Source organism: Rhinolophus hipposideros, assembly GCF_964194185.1.
Source record: "Rhinolophus hipposideros genome assembly, chromosome: 1".
NCBI lineage: Eukaryota > Metazoa > Chordata > Mammalia > Chiroptera > Rhinolophidae > Rhinolophus > Rhinolophus hipposideros.
In genome coordinates this window covers 47,596,242-47,611,718 of record NC_138047.1, presented here as the reverse complement: position 1 = coordinate 47,611,718, position 15,477 = coordinate 47,596,242, and the positions used below count along the sequence as shown (strand labels likewise).

Here is a 15,477-nt window from a genome sequence, read left to right as displayed (position 1 = left end):
TAAAGCAATGGGAGCATCTGATTCTGTGCAGGCGGTTGTAGAGCAAGGGTCTACAATCCCCTCCGGCTATTCCATTCACTTATTTATCCTCGTTCGCCATAAGGGTGTCCTTTAGTAGATTACAGATTCTGTGCCTCACTTAGTGCTCTGGAGGGCTTGACATTTATACCTGTAATTTATTATCAAGTCCTTAATTTATATGTAAGAACTAAATTTCTCCCTGCATCTATACATAAATATTATTGTTTACTATTTAATGTACTGTAGAAATTACAAATATCCAAATTTAGGACTTGATAGCTGGGGCCAAGATTTTACGATCAGCATTAATATCACCGAGGATGTGTTACCCAAATTCTTAAGATAGCTGTGAGACGGAATAGATTGATTTCTTAATTACCTATAATGCCATTGCAATGTTTATATCGTGAGCATCTCTCTAGGACTTCTTAGTAAATATTAATGAATATGAATTATGCCCATATATAATGTGATTTCTTATGTTCACATCTACGACTAAAAATAAAACACTGTTTTCTAGAATAAAATGAGTATAAATGACCAGGAGATGATTTCTCTAATTATAAACACTACAGATATTTTTAGTACAGTGATGTCAAAGCTCATTAAAATTGTGATCTGAAGCAAAATGAAGACACTATTTTCCATTCAGAAAAATAAAATGATTCTAGAAGGTATGAGGTGTAATTTATATACAGAATGGCATGTTTATTGACTGTTTGATAGGTTAAAATCATGCATCGGAAGAAGGTACAGAAGATGATTCTGAACAAGCAGGCTTCCCATAGTGCTTTGTTAGCGAAGCTGAACCACTGCTTGAATGCCAGTCTCTGCCAGCTGCACTTTTACTCACCATATCTTGTTGAGGCTTCTTTTAATAATGCTTTAGGGGGGAAAGGGGGTCCAAAACTTAATTTTATATGTTAATGTACATGCAGCCGTATATGTTAGAGAGCTCCAGAGATGCCCATAGTTAAAAATAACTCCTTTTTACTGCCCTCCAGGCTCTCACCCTAGGTATTAAAATGATAACTGGTCCTCACCAAAGTATTCCCAAATCATTGTTAAGATGAGATCCAAAGTTTCATTTCCATTTTCATATGAGGAATTTGCATGCAATTTAAATATCTATGAGGCTTATTTAATGATAAGGACTATTTGAGAAACAAGTTCCAAAGCTTAATTTATTTTTGAAGGTAAAAGAATTGAAGGTGAAATGGATGTTTGGATTCTAATGTAGACTGCAAGAATTTGTAAGCTTTTTAGAACTCTTTAGAATTCCCTTTGGAATGTTTTTTTTTTTCTTCTCAATATTAGTTAAATAACATAAATTTCAGGATGACTTCACAATTGTATTTTGAATATTGGTAAAATAAAGATATCAGTAAATTCTCTCTAGCGGCACATGCATTAAAATAAGAAAGAACGATGCAATATATAGAAAAATTATGAACAATGTATTAAAATAACTTAAATGTTTTCTTGAATAAACCAAATATAATTGCAGTATAATTTTATTTTTCTCTCCATTTCACTGTGGTTAAGTGACTTAAGATGTCTTAAGGGCTCTTAAATGACAAATACATATAAGTGTTATTAATAAAACTTGAAAAGCCACTAGATCCCCGTTGTGTATTTTTTCTCACCCAAGAACACTGTATATATTAGGTGTATTACTTCAAGTTTACTCAAATATTGCTAGCTATATTTATTAATAAACTGCCAGTTGTGTAAGAAAAAAAAATGAAGATTTTTTTCTCAAAAATGGGTTGTGTTATCTATTTTGTATAATATGTATGTAATTATTCACTCATTTTTATACCAAAATACATACATATTTAAGAAACATTCGATAATGTGAACCAAGTACTGACTGGTCCTTATTAGTACATGTCAGTTAGATATTTCATTTAGATCGCATAGTTTTCAACCAATTTTGTAATGAAAATATTTTATCAACTTATAGTTTTGGCTATTCTGTCTTCACACAGAAATAAATGGAAATTTTGTATTTAATAATTTCAATTTTGTTATAAGAGCTTATGAATAGTAAATTCATTTCCTTAGAACATCACTAAAAATGATTTAAATATTTTCATTTTAGTTGTTTTAATGTTATATGGTTAATGATATACCACATCAATTTCGTATTTATCAGTGAACGTCTTCATATACTTGTCATTGTCTAGACACAATCAAAATATCATTTACTTATTCATGTATTCATTCATCAATGTGACAAATATTTTTAGTGTCAACTCTGAGCCAGGTCCTAGGACACTACAGAAATTTATAGATGAATGCTAGTTGCTACCATTCAAGAAATTGACAAGTATTAAGAGAGCAAAAAGTGTACGTAATTAACTATGTTGCATTACAGAATGGAAATCACACTGTGAGAGGGGTACAGAAAGCTATTGGTTCAGAGGCAGAAAGAATGCATTAAGTTGAGGTATCAGGAAAAAAATGAATGCAAAATTTGAACTGGATTTTGATAAATGGAAATTGTTAGGAAGAACATACAGAATTCAGGAGCCAGTATATGCAAATACATGGAAGCATGGAAAAATATGGGTTGGTGCAAAAGTAATTGTGGCTTTTGCAATTTTTAACCCTTTAAACCACAATCATTTTTGCACCAACCTAACATTTTGGAGACCTGAGGATAAAGTTTAGTATAATTAAAGATGACAGTTGGAGATGACCTATGAAATGTACATTAGGGCTACACTTAGGAATCTACCTTATTATTTTATTGAAGATTTTGCCAGAAACAGCTAACAGAAAAGTAACATATCTACAGTAATCTGTCAAGATCATGTCTATTATACTTTTGGGCAACCCTTCCTTATAGAATGTAGAGGTATCAGTTGAGAGGCACTCTAATAATCCAACTGAAAAATAACAAGGTCTTTATATCCCTAAGACTGTTTCTGATTAGTTTTCTAATTCTGTTCTCTAGATTCCACATATAAGTACATTGTTTTGTACACCTGAAGCTAATAAAAATAAATAAAATAAATAATAAATACAAAAAAATAACAAGGTCTTAACTGGAGAAGAAATAGAGCTAATTAAAAGGAAGAGATGGATCATAAGACATTTGTGTTGCATGTAGTTTGGGATTTGGCAACTAATTTGTTGTGAGGAACACAAGAATAGGTCTTTGATCTCAAGGGACCAAGACCATGGCAGTGTTATTAACAGGAAAAGAAGGTGGTAGATCAAGACTGAAAATTCTGATCTATTGATTTTGAATGCCAGTATTCACTGCCAGTATCCCTATTAACATATATATATATATATATATATCTATATCTGTATCTATATCTGTATCTATATCTGTATATATCTCAGAAATAAGACTATAACTTCCAAAAGAATTAAACCAGAGGTATTAGGTAAAGTATTTGATGGTATTAATTAAATTGATAAAAATGGATGGAAACAATAGAGAACCAAAATAGTTCATGCAGAAGACCTATGGACATGTCCATATAAATGAAGAAAGCAGAAAAAAGCATCAAACAAAATAAAGATTCCAGTCCATCATGAATGATTAGAAACTAAAAAAAAAAAAAAAAAAAAAAAAAAAAAAAAAAAAGCCATTGGATTTAGAGGTGAACATGTTGTTAGTGAACTTTAGAAAGACAGATTTTATAAGTAATAGGAGCAGTTTACAAGGACTTGCAAGTTAGGAAGTAGTTGAGAAAAACATGATAGACTAAGATTTGGTGAGTGGAGCTGAAAGAGAATCCAGATTGTGGGGAATTTGATAGTGATCTGATTGGATGTGAGTGGAAAAGAGCCAATGGAGCAACTAAACACCACAAAACAAGAGAAAAAAATAAAACCAAATGATAGAGTAAGATGCTGAAGGTGAGAGATTATTGGATCAGAGACATTTTGGGAGTTCATTCTGGAAGAGGCAGTGACGTCTGAGCTGGCAAAAAAAAATAATAAAGTAAAAGAGAAAATGAACCGAAAATTGTATGGTGTATGATAATGGTGAAGAGAAGTTAAAACATGTGATTGGGTGGCTTCAGACTTCTCAGTGAAATATGGATGAGAGTGGGATATTGACAAGAGAAATATGGCACATCAGAAAAGAGTATTGCTGTTATTTCATATAACTAGTATGAAAATTAATTAGGGTCTCATTCATTTCAATTAGATCTCATGTTTTTGGGCTTGATGTGATTCACCACTTGGAGATGTGATTAACTGTAACTTCCTCTGTTCCAGGCGGTGTGGTTACAGCAAAGCCAAACAAGATCCAGAAGAGGAAAAGATGCATTTTCATAATGGGCACAGTAAGCAAATTGTAACAACTCAAACGATAGCAAAGTAGGGGAGACTTTTCGTTATTTCGGTTTATTTTCAGGTGATATTTGTAATAACTGACTAAAAATATGATGTTAAAAAAAATGTTAAGTGTTTTGTTACATTCCTGTAAAGCATATAGGCTTGGGGCATTGCCAGCTGACACTAGGCAACAGTGAGACGGTTTATTCAATTTTTTAAAGCATACTTTCATTGTATTCATTAAAATAAAACCTTTTTTGCTTAATGTAACAAGTTATTATGTTGCATATCAAACTTCCAGGCCAATTCTAATTCCTAGCAACACTCAGTAGAAATCTGTCTTTAAATAACACTACCAGATTATAGGAATGAAATTTCTCAGTATTTGTTTTGTTCTTTTTCTACCATTTATATCAGGAATTGCCCTGAGCAGATCTTGTAGCAGCAAACTTGGTTCAAATGACTTAATAAAGAAGACACTTTTAAGAAATGCAGAAAATCAAGTTTTAATAATGAGCTTTAAAAATTAGCCTAATGAGTGCTAATTAATGGTGTTTTAATGTGTTTATTCTGTCATTAACAGTACAGTGTGAGTTGTTTTTGTCAAGTAAATGACAAAAAGAGTTTCTTTTGCTTTTCTCACTCCACCATGACCATAAAAGTCAAAATCATTAAAATCTTAATTCATGCTGTAAAGTGTTGAGTCCTTTTTTCATAGTCTTAGCTTATTTAATGTTATTTATCCTCAAAAAACACTGTGAGGATAATTCCGGTAGCTTTTAAATGTAATGAAACTGAGACTAATAGAATATAAAAGTCTTGCACAAGGCCAATAGTAACAGGTATAATTGAAGAAGAAATTCTTCTTTTCTTTTGACTTCTAGGTCAGTCTTACTGGACTAGAAAAGTTATTTTAAATTATTTTTTGTAAAATAAAAATTAATCATCTCTGATGGCAATTTAGGTGAGACATAGACTAATAAACCAACAAATAAATCAGTGGCATTTCATCGGCCAGTTTAGTAACCAAAACTGTTTTAGTTTTCCTCAGAGACTGTCTCTCTGAACATTAGTTTGAAAAATGTATTTATTCCTATGAGTCAGCACGTATGCATTTTTTTTACATGCCAACCACACAGATTTCTAAAATTATAAAAGTGAGATAGCTGAACAAATGACTCCTATAACTCAGGATAGGGTCTGTCTTTGCAGATCAGCCACTTCTAGGAATTACGGATTTAAGCCACAGTTGCATGTTAATAATGTTTATAATTTCACTCATCCATCACAAGCACTTCTATTCTAATGCCAATTTATTTTTACAGTTAAACTGCCAGGAATAAGAACTTACATTGACCCGCATACCTATGAGGATCCCAATCAAGCTGTCCATGAATTTGCCAAAGAGATCGAAGCTTCATGCATCACCATCGAAAGAGTTATTGGAGCAGGTACCACAGTGTGTTTTACTCAGACTTTTAACTGGTGTTTAATTATAGAATGTCATGTCAATGTCCTGATTTAACACAGAATGTTTTTAATCTTTTGTAATGGGACTCACTTTCAAAGTACTGTATAACTGATCATATTTTAATGCTACATTCTGTGTAAATCATACTTCAACCAACAAATGTCTAGTTTATGAAATAAAAAATAAAGCAGCAAAAATGTATAATTTAAGCATAGTGTTTCACCACCTACTGTTTATTATTATATGTACATAATTCAAGCACCCAGTTATTCTTCGGGGGGTGCCAAAAATATGTACAAGTGGACACTTCGGTCAATGTTGCTCAAGCAGTAGTTCGCAGTAATCAGAAGTGTCTGGACACTGGTAACCTCTTTGAGCACCTCTTGTAGATTCAGAAGTCAAACGTGACTTGTATTCATCTTTTGTTATCAGTGTATATTGAGTATTAAAATTTTAATAGTTTTTTCCTTTTTAAAAATATGTATACATTTTTGGTACCTTCTGTATTTATGAATCATCTTTACCTTACAGTTGTTTCCTTTTTGTCCTGCTATAACCTTTTCTCCTTTTCTCATTAGTGGCACTAATAGAGGAGAAAGAGAAAGAAGAAGGAAATCATTTAAGTCAATTGCTTTTAATTTCTTTATAACATTTCCATTAAGATCTGTTGTAGGTTAGATGGATGAAGTGTGTTATTATCACTTGTAGATGATTTTTTTTCCAGTGTAACATTATTTCTCTTAACATTTATAATGAAGTTTGAACTCCCCTTTTAACTCTATTTCATCTAAACCTTAATATTCTAAGTGTGCTTTAGAGTATTATTAAAGTAAGTGTTTCAAATGTTTGTGTATTTTTTCCATCCTTGTCATCAGGTGAATTCGGTGAAGTTTGTAGTGGACGTTTGAAACTTCCAGGAAAAAGAGAATTACCTGTGGCGATCAAAACTCTTAAAGTAGGCTATACTGAAAAGCAACGTAGAGATTTCCTGGGTGAAGCAAGTATCATGGGACAGTTTGATCATCCTAACATCATCCACTTAGAAGGTGTTGTGACCAAAAGTAAGTACAATGACAAATTATTCATATGTGTGTATATATCATGAATATCTGGGTTTCTCCTATTAGGTTTTTATTCATTACAGGGTACAGCCATAGTAATTTTATTATTCCTCTAATATTAATTAATAACCATCCTTTATTTTATTTTATTTTATTTTACAATCCTGTATTTCAGTAGATTCTTGTCAAAACTGATATTCAGTGAACCTGAATTTCTTTTTTCCCCAAAAATATATGTAGTATTAACTCATTTACTATTAATTCAATGACAGAGAAAATGTATTCAGAGAAAAGAAGCAGTAAAGGTATCAAATATTTTCTTTATCTTTACTGTTTATCCCAATAAAATATTAGTTTTAAAGTTTTGATTGAGGCATTGAAGTTTAACATTTAATAGGATTAATACAACCATAGGTGCCCTGCCTTTTTCAGAACCTTTTAAGTAGTTCTTTAACAGCCAGATATATTTCCTTTATTCATTGTTTTCATAAAGATATTTTAATAGTTCTAGGGAAAGCAACAGCTTCAACAGACTTTGAAAGTTCCTTGAGATTAGTTTTTTGAAGCAAACATGTTTTTTACACAGAAATATCTAGAATTCCACATTTCTTTTAAAATTGTGTTAGTATCTTGTAAATGTAGTTTTGTGGTGAGCTTCCCAATATAAGGATTTCAAATAATTTTTCAGTCATCCAATAAAATAGTTATGTGGCACATAATTGAGGCTTTTATTTTCTTTTAACCTATTTTTTTTCTTTTCCATTGATATGTAGTTTTATTCCTTCTTTCATCCTTCATACCCTACATATCATTTACTAAATCACTGACATCTGTGGCAAGGAACATTCTTTAGACTTTCAAGCGTTTGTTCAACTTTTAGTCTCTATTAATCAAGTTTTAAATTATATATGCCAAATATGCATGCTAACAATGTGTATTCTAATAAACACTCTCAACCTACAAGTAATTTTTATTTATTAGATATCCATTTACTCCATTTAGCTTTCAAATATGGAAAACAAAACAACACAACATATTCACAACAAACAGAGACAAAAGAGATGAAACAAAATACTTATTTAGTATATGACAAGTTAATTCCCAACTCATGATTCATTCAGAGTAGGTAACAATGAGAATTCAGAAGTCTCTCACAAGTTTGAGAAAAAGACCATAGCAAAAGTATCATGTTAATGACTGGCTGAACTTTTGAATGAGTATATTGCTATGCGATTGTTTTTCGTCTGTCTCAAGGAGATACACATCTCCAGTAATGCCCCTAGAGGAATGCAGCATAAAAATAAAATAACCTTCAAGACAGGTGGGTTTCTTCAAAACTTAGATGTGTTTCTTCCTTAAGCTGATCACTCGCCCATGTATTATTACCCATTTTACAGCAACTCAAAGAGGCTATTGCTGTAGCAAGAAGGACATCCTGTGGTCTTGTCAAAACAAATAATTTGCTAAAGAAATATGGGAGACAGGGTCAAGAGAGAGGCAGATGAGGGGCAAGGAAAAACTATATTTTTGGAAGGAATAAAATAAGAATATTTTACAAAAATTAGACCATGTAATGAATGGGAAAGAATATTTGAAATAAAAATATGATGTGAAGAAAATTGTCACAGGTACAATAAAATGAAACTGCAATTTGATTTTATAGTTTATCTGATAGACTATATTCTACCAAAGGAAAGACCTTGAAAGGACATCAGTGATAGCATATGGTGCTAGATACAACAGGAACGAGAATCATAATAACAATGATTGAATAATGTTGTTTTCTATGCAGAAATGGTATTATCTAATATAAGATATAGTTCTTAATGACAGTCATAATAATAATAGCATGAATATATTTGACAAATTTCATGTCTTCATGCTAAATTTAACTTCCTCAAAATAAATTCTGACCATGACTTCCTACTATCTAGGGTAAATGTAAAGCCAGTCTACCTTCTGTAATGTTAATGTAACGTTTAGGATGGTGCCAGATCACTATTATTATGGAAGACAGTATTGTATACTTGTCAAGAACATGAACTGTGGGTGACTCTAGCCATTTGATTTTAATTTTGGTTCTACTGTAAACTGCTGTGTGATTTTGCACGAGTTAGTTAAGCATTCTGAACATTAGTTTCTTCATCAATGATGTGGGGTAAGAATACCTCATAGTGATGTTGTAAAGATGACATAATTATAGATAAACTTTAGAATGGGCATGGCACAAACGAGTTACTTAATAAATATATAGTTATCACTTTTCCATGTGTATCTCTTCCTATGCTCTGAACTCCTCCATATCCATTTCCTTAGACCATGTTAATGTGCCTCATATTTTGCCCTACCTACATTGCCTCTTTCTCTGAAACTGGCACCCTTATATTCATTGCTTTTTAAATTCCTTCAAAATCCTATACAGATTTCATCATCTCCATGAAATATCCATAATCCCATCACCCTGACGCAATATTTTCTTCTTTTGAAAAGTTTGCCTATGTAAGGATTTTTCCAACAGTCTATAACATTGCTTCGTTTGTCGCAAACTCTTATTCAAATTTTCCATTAAATTTTGCTTCTTCTGCATGTATATTTTAATTTCCTAGCTTTAAAAAGCCTGCTCCCTAAAATCATAGATCATGTCCCAAATATTTATGGAAACCTATTGTACCTAAATCCAAGCCAATCCAGTCACCTGACTTAAACACTTTGAATCTCAATGTGAGCAATAGTGAATGCGTATTTATTTCCATCTGTTTAAGTGAATGTATCAGATATTAGTAGACAATATCCAAAATATATTAGAGCTAATATTCATCTTCTTTTATAGACCCCTAATATATCATACAACTTGTTCATGTGCATGGGATATGACTGAGCTAAATTAAGAGAACTAAACTTCTCAGATTAAGACAACTGAACTTGCCACATAATTTATATGCATGTGAAAACTTTGTTTATAGAAGCAAGTGTCAATATCAACAAACAATATCTAAATTCTGTGAATTCTAGTCCAAAAATGGTACTGTGGTGGGGAATACAGTTTTTGAATGTCCAATCTCCTACCCAAATATTCTATTTGATGTTGCTACCATGAGGCTACACATATAAGTAAAGCAAAATTTAAATATTTTAAATATTTCTCGTCTTTTTTTGTTGTTGTTCTATGTGAATTGAAACTGTATTTCCCCTTAATAAATGTAGCTCTTGATGTTCAGCTTAGGAAGTCTTAAACTTGTTTTTTAAAATTTACCATGTTGCAACTCACTTTATTTGTGCCCTTAATTTCATACTCTCTGATCTGATGCTAATTTATTCAGCAATTATTTTCAACCTGCAGCAAACAGATAATGAGACATAAGTGAAACTAAATCTTATGATTTTTTTTTCTGATTGAAACCGAGCTAGGGAGTCCGCAGTAGCACTCCTAAGGATGGGTGCCATCGTGAAACTTCATCTTTCCTGTATCACTGCTCTATGTTCCAAAAAACATGAGCCCTCATTCAAATTCCTTCTGTGTTTTGTTGTAAAACAGGACATGTCATAAATAGATACACGAGTATATTCTAGAGAGGCTTCACGACAAATGAGATAAATACCCACAGGTCCTGACTTAATTGACTCATTGGCAATGCAAGATGCTTTAAAGTGATATACACAGTGCCAGCTTTTACTATGCAAAGCAATTTAGAAATAAAATTAAAAGAAAAACATTATAATTTTTACATAATTCTTTAAGATACTTTTTTTTATCCATGGAAATTATTCTCATAATTGAGTACAGGAATATTTCTGTTAAATCTTAGAATTATTTATAGTTATATTTCTTTTCTGGAATACCAATTTCTTCTTGTTTTTATGAGATTATTTATTTTTTTTACTTTTTTATTAAATTTATTGGGGGTGACACTGTTTAGTAAAATTATATAGGTTTCAAGTGTACAATTCTATAATACATCATCTATCACATTGTGTGTTTACCATCCAGTCAGTTCTCCTTCCATCACCATATATTTGATTCCCTTTACCCTATTCCATCATGTCCCTTACCCCCTTACCCTCTGGTAATCACTAAACTGTTGTCTATGTCTATGAGTTTTTGTTTCTTTGTTTGCCTTGTTCCTTTGTTGCTTTCAGTTTTATATCCTACATAAGAGTGAAGTCATACAGCTTTTGACTTTTTCTGTCTGACGTATTTCACTTAGCATAACAATCTCAAAATCCATCCCATGGTGTCACAAATGACAGGGTTTCATCTTTTCTTATGGCCCAGTAATTTTCCATTGTGTATATATACCACATCTTTCTTTATCCAATCATCTATCAAGGGACACTTTGGTTGTTTCCATGTCTTGAACACCATAAATAATGCTGCAGTGAACATCAGAGCACATATATCTTTACAGATAAATGTTTTCAGATATTTTTTGGTATATACCTAGGAGAAGGAGTGCTGTGTCATATGGTAATTCTATTCTTTTTTTTTTTTGAGGAACCTCCACACTGCCTGTTACAGTGGCTACACCAATCTGCATTCCCACCAACAGTGTGTGAGGGTTCCTTTTTCTCCACAGCCTCTCCCACACCTGTTACTATTTGTCTTGTTGTTGCTAGCCATTCTAACAGGTGTGAGGTGGTATCTCATTGTGGGTTTGATTTGCTTTTCTCAAATAGCTAGTGAAATTGAGCATTTTTTCATATATCTGTTGGCCGTTTCTATGTCTTCTTGGGAGAAGTGTATGTTCAGGTGCTCTGCCCATTTTGTAATTGGATTGTTTGTTTTTTGTTGTTGAGTTGTACAAGTTCTTTTTATTTTTTGGATATTAGCCCCTTATTGGACGTATTGTTTGCAAATATCTTCTCCCATTTGCTTGGTTGCCTCTTTTTTTAATTTTTAATTTTTATGTATGTATGTATGTATGTATGTATGTATGTATGTATGTATTTATTTATTTATTTTTGCTGTGAGAAAGCTTTTTACTTTGATATAGTCCATATAGTTTATTTTTGCTTTTACTTCACTTGCCTTTGAGGTCAAATTCATAAAATCCTCTCTCAACCCAAGGCACATAAATTTAGTACTTATGATTTCTTCTATGCAATTTATTGTTTCAAGTCTTATGTTTAGGACTTTGATCCATTTTGAATTAATGTTGGTACATGGTGACAGAGAGCAGTCTAGTTTCATTCTTTTTCATGTTCCAATTTTTCCAGCACTATTTATTGAAGTGCCTTCCTTTTTTCCTTTGCATATTTTTGGCTCCTCGGTTGAAAATGTGGGTTTATTTCTGGATTCTCAATTGTATTCCTTTTGTTCTGTGTGTCTGTTTTTCTGCCAATACCATGCTCTTTTGATTATTGCTGCCTTGTACTATAAGTTGAAGTCAGGGAGTCTGATACCTCAAGCCTTGTTTTTTTTTCTTAGGATTACTTTGGATATGTGGGGTGTTTTGTGATTCCATACAGATCTTATGATATTTGTTCTATTTCTTGATCAAAAATGCCATTAGAATTTTGATGGGGATTGCATTAAATCTGTATATTGCTTTGGAAAATATGGCTATTTTAACTGCGTTCATTCTTTCAGTCCATGAATATGAAATATATTTCCATTTCTTTGTGTTTTCAGTATATAGGTTTATTACATTATTTGTTAAGTTTATACCTAGATATTTTATTCTTTTTGTTGCAATTGCAAAATGAATTTTCATTTGTTTTTCTGAAATTTCATTGTTATTATATATTAATGCAATAGATTTTTGTACATTGATATAGTATCCTGAAACTTTACTGTATTTGTTTATTGTTTCTAACAGATTTTTTGTTTTTGTTTTTTGTTTGGGTGGAATCTTTAGGGTTTTCTGTATAAAGAATCATGCCACCTGCAAAAAGTGACAATTAACTTCATTCACAATTTGGATGTCTTTAATTTTTTTCTTTCGCCTGCTTGCTCTAGCTAGGAGTACCAGTACTATGTTGAATAACCCTGGTCACAGGGGCCATCCCTGTCTTGTTCCTGATTTTAAAGGGAAGCTTTCAGGTTTTCACCATTAAGTATGATATTAACTGAGAGTTTGTTGTATATGGCCTTTGTTATGATGAGGTCATTTCTTTCTATACCCATTTTATTAAGTGTTGTGATCATAAGTGGATATTGTATCTTGTCAAATGTTTGTGTTTTTTTACGTCTATTGGTATGATCATATGATTTTTAGTCTTTATGTGGTGTATCATATTGATCAATTTGCTTATGTTGAACCATCCTCATGCTCCTTGAATGAACATCACTTGATCGTGATGAAATCTTTCCATGTGTTGCTGTATTCAATTTCCTGGTATTTGTTTAGAATTTGTATGTTTGTATTCATCAGAAATACTAGTCTCTAGTTTTCTTTTTCATGTTATCCTTTTCAGGTTTTGGTATTATGGAAATGTCAGCCTCATAAAATGAGGTGGGAAGTTATTGCCTCTTCTTCGATTGTTTGGAGGTTTTAAGAGGAGATGTATTAAATCATCTTTGAATATTTGGTAGAATTAACTAGGGAAGCCATCTGGTCCTGGACTTTTGCTTTTGGGGAGGTTTTGGATGATTGTTTCAATTTCTTTACTGTTGATCAGTCTATTTAGATTTTCTGAAGGTTGTACATTTATAAGAATGTGTCCATTTGCCCTAGGTTACTGAATTTGGTGGCATAGTATTCTTGTATGATATTTTGTACTTCAGTATTCTTAGTATTCTTGTGTGATATTTTGTATTTTTGTATGATATTTTGTACTTCAGCGATATCCATCATAACTTCTTCTCTTTCATTTCTGATTCTGTTTATTTGTGCCTTTCCTCTTGTTATCTTAATGAGTCTAGCCAAGGGCTTGTCAGTTTTATTTAATCTTTTCAAAGAACCAGGTCTTTCTTGCATGAATTTTTTCTATTGCCTTTTTGTTTCTCTATGTTATTTAATTATACTCTAATTTTAATGTTTTCTTCCTTGGGCTGACATTGGGTTTCATTTGTTCTTTGTTTTCTAGTTCTTTTAAGATGTAATGTTAAGTTGTTTATTTAGGATTTTTCTTGTTTCTTGAGATAGACCTGTAATGATATAAATTTTCCTCTTCATACTGCTTTGGCCACATCCCAGTAAGTTTGATACAATGTATTTTCATTCTCATTTGTATTTACTTATCTATTGATCTCTCCTTTTATTTCTTTGTTGACCCAGTCATTTTCTAGTAGCATGTTGTTTAATCTCCATTTGTTTGTGGTTTTACCCGCTTTCTTTTTGCAGCTGATTTCCAATTTCAAATTTTTGTACATTGATATAGTATCCTGAAACTTTCCTATATTTGTTTATTGTTTCTAACAGATTGTTAGATTGCTTCTAACAGATTGTGATCGAAGAATATGCTTGCTATGATTTCATTCTTCTTGAATTTGCTGATGCTAGTTTTGTGTCCCAACATATGATCTATCCTTGAGAATGTTCCATGTACACTAGAAAAGAATATGTAGTCTGGTGTTCGGATGAAATGCTCCATAAAGGTCGATTATATCCATTTGTTCTACTGTATCATTTAAGGCTGATATTTCCTTATTGATTTTCTGTTTGGATAATCTACCCATAGCTATCAATGATGTATTTAGGTCTCCTATTATAATTGTGTTTTAGTTTCCTCCTTTAGTTCTGTTAGTAGTTTTTTTTATATATATTTTGGTTCTTTCTGATTGGGAGCATAAACATTGATCAGTGTTATGTCTTCTTGACATAATGTCCCCTTTATTATAAAATGTCTGTTTCATGTTACGGTTTTTATCTTGCAGTCTCTTTCATCAGATATAAATATGGCTACCCACTTTACTCTGGATTCCATTTGATTGCAGTATCATTTTCTACCCTTTCACTTTGAGTCTTTATTTGTCCTTATAACTGAGATGTTTCTCTTGGAGGCAGCACATGGTTGTTTTTTTGTGTGTTTTCTTGTTTATTTATTTATTTTTTTTAAGTGTGTTTTTCTAGGACCCATCAGCTCCAAGTCAAGTAGTTGTTTCAATCTAGTGGAGGACACAGCTCACAGTGGCCTAAGCGGGGATTGAACTGGTAACCCTGTTGTTAAGAGCACTGCGGTCTTGATTGGAGCGTTTAATCCATTTACATTTAAAGTGATTATTGATAGGTACATAGTTATTGCCATATGATCTCACTTATATATGGAATCTAAAGAAAAGACTATGTGAATGAACTAATCAGAGACAGTTTTGGGGACGCAGAGAAAAAACCGAGAGTGGTTAGATGGGTGTGTGGGAGGGGGTTGGGGATAAGGGGAAAGGTGAAGGGATTTGGAAGCAGCTGGTAACCACAAGATGGCCTCAGGGTTTTTTTTTGAAAATTAATTTGGGGAAGGTATTCTATAATGTTGTAGATTTTGTTGGGTATCCGATGGACATGCGTCCTATTTGGGAGACCACCTCAGGGATACTGTGGATACCTGATCATGGCATTGTACATCAGAAGCTAAACATTAATGAATGCCAACTATAATTTTATATATATAATGTGATGGTTCAGTGTGAGGTCGGAGGGATAGTGGATGGGGGGAGGGGGGTTCACAGTATGAGGGATATAA

At 32.3% G+C, this 15,477-nt stretch overlaps 1 protein-coding gene across 10 annotated transcripts in view; it reads left to right on the top strand.

Annotated features, from left to right (window-relative positions):
- EPHA5 (EPH receptor A5) overlaps nt 1-15,477 on the top strand; it is a 366,730-nt gene that overhangs the window by 299,692 nt on the left and 51,561 nt on the right. For all 10 annotated transcript variants that reach the window (XM_081026671.1, XM_081026670.1, XM_081026667.1 and 7 more), the window contains 3 exons: nt 4,267-4,334; nt 5,652-5,777; nt 6,673-6,858. In XM_081026671.1, coding sequence (XP_080882797.1) covers nt 4,267-4,334; nt 5,652-5,777; nt 6,673-6,858 — 380 coding nt within the window. The remainder of the gene's footprint in view (nt 1-4,266; nt 4,335-5,651; nt 5,778-6,672; nt 6,859-15,477) is intronic.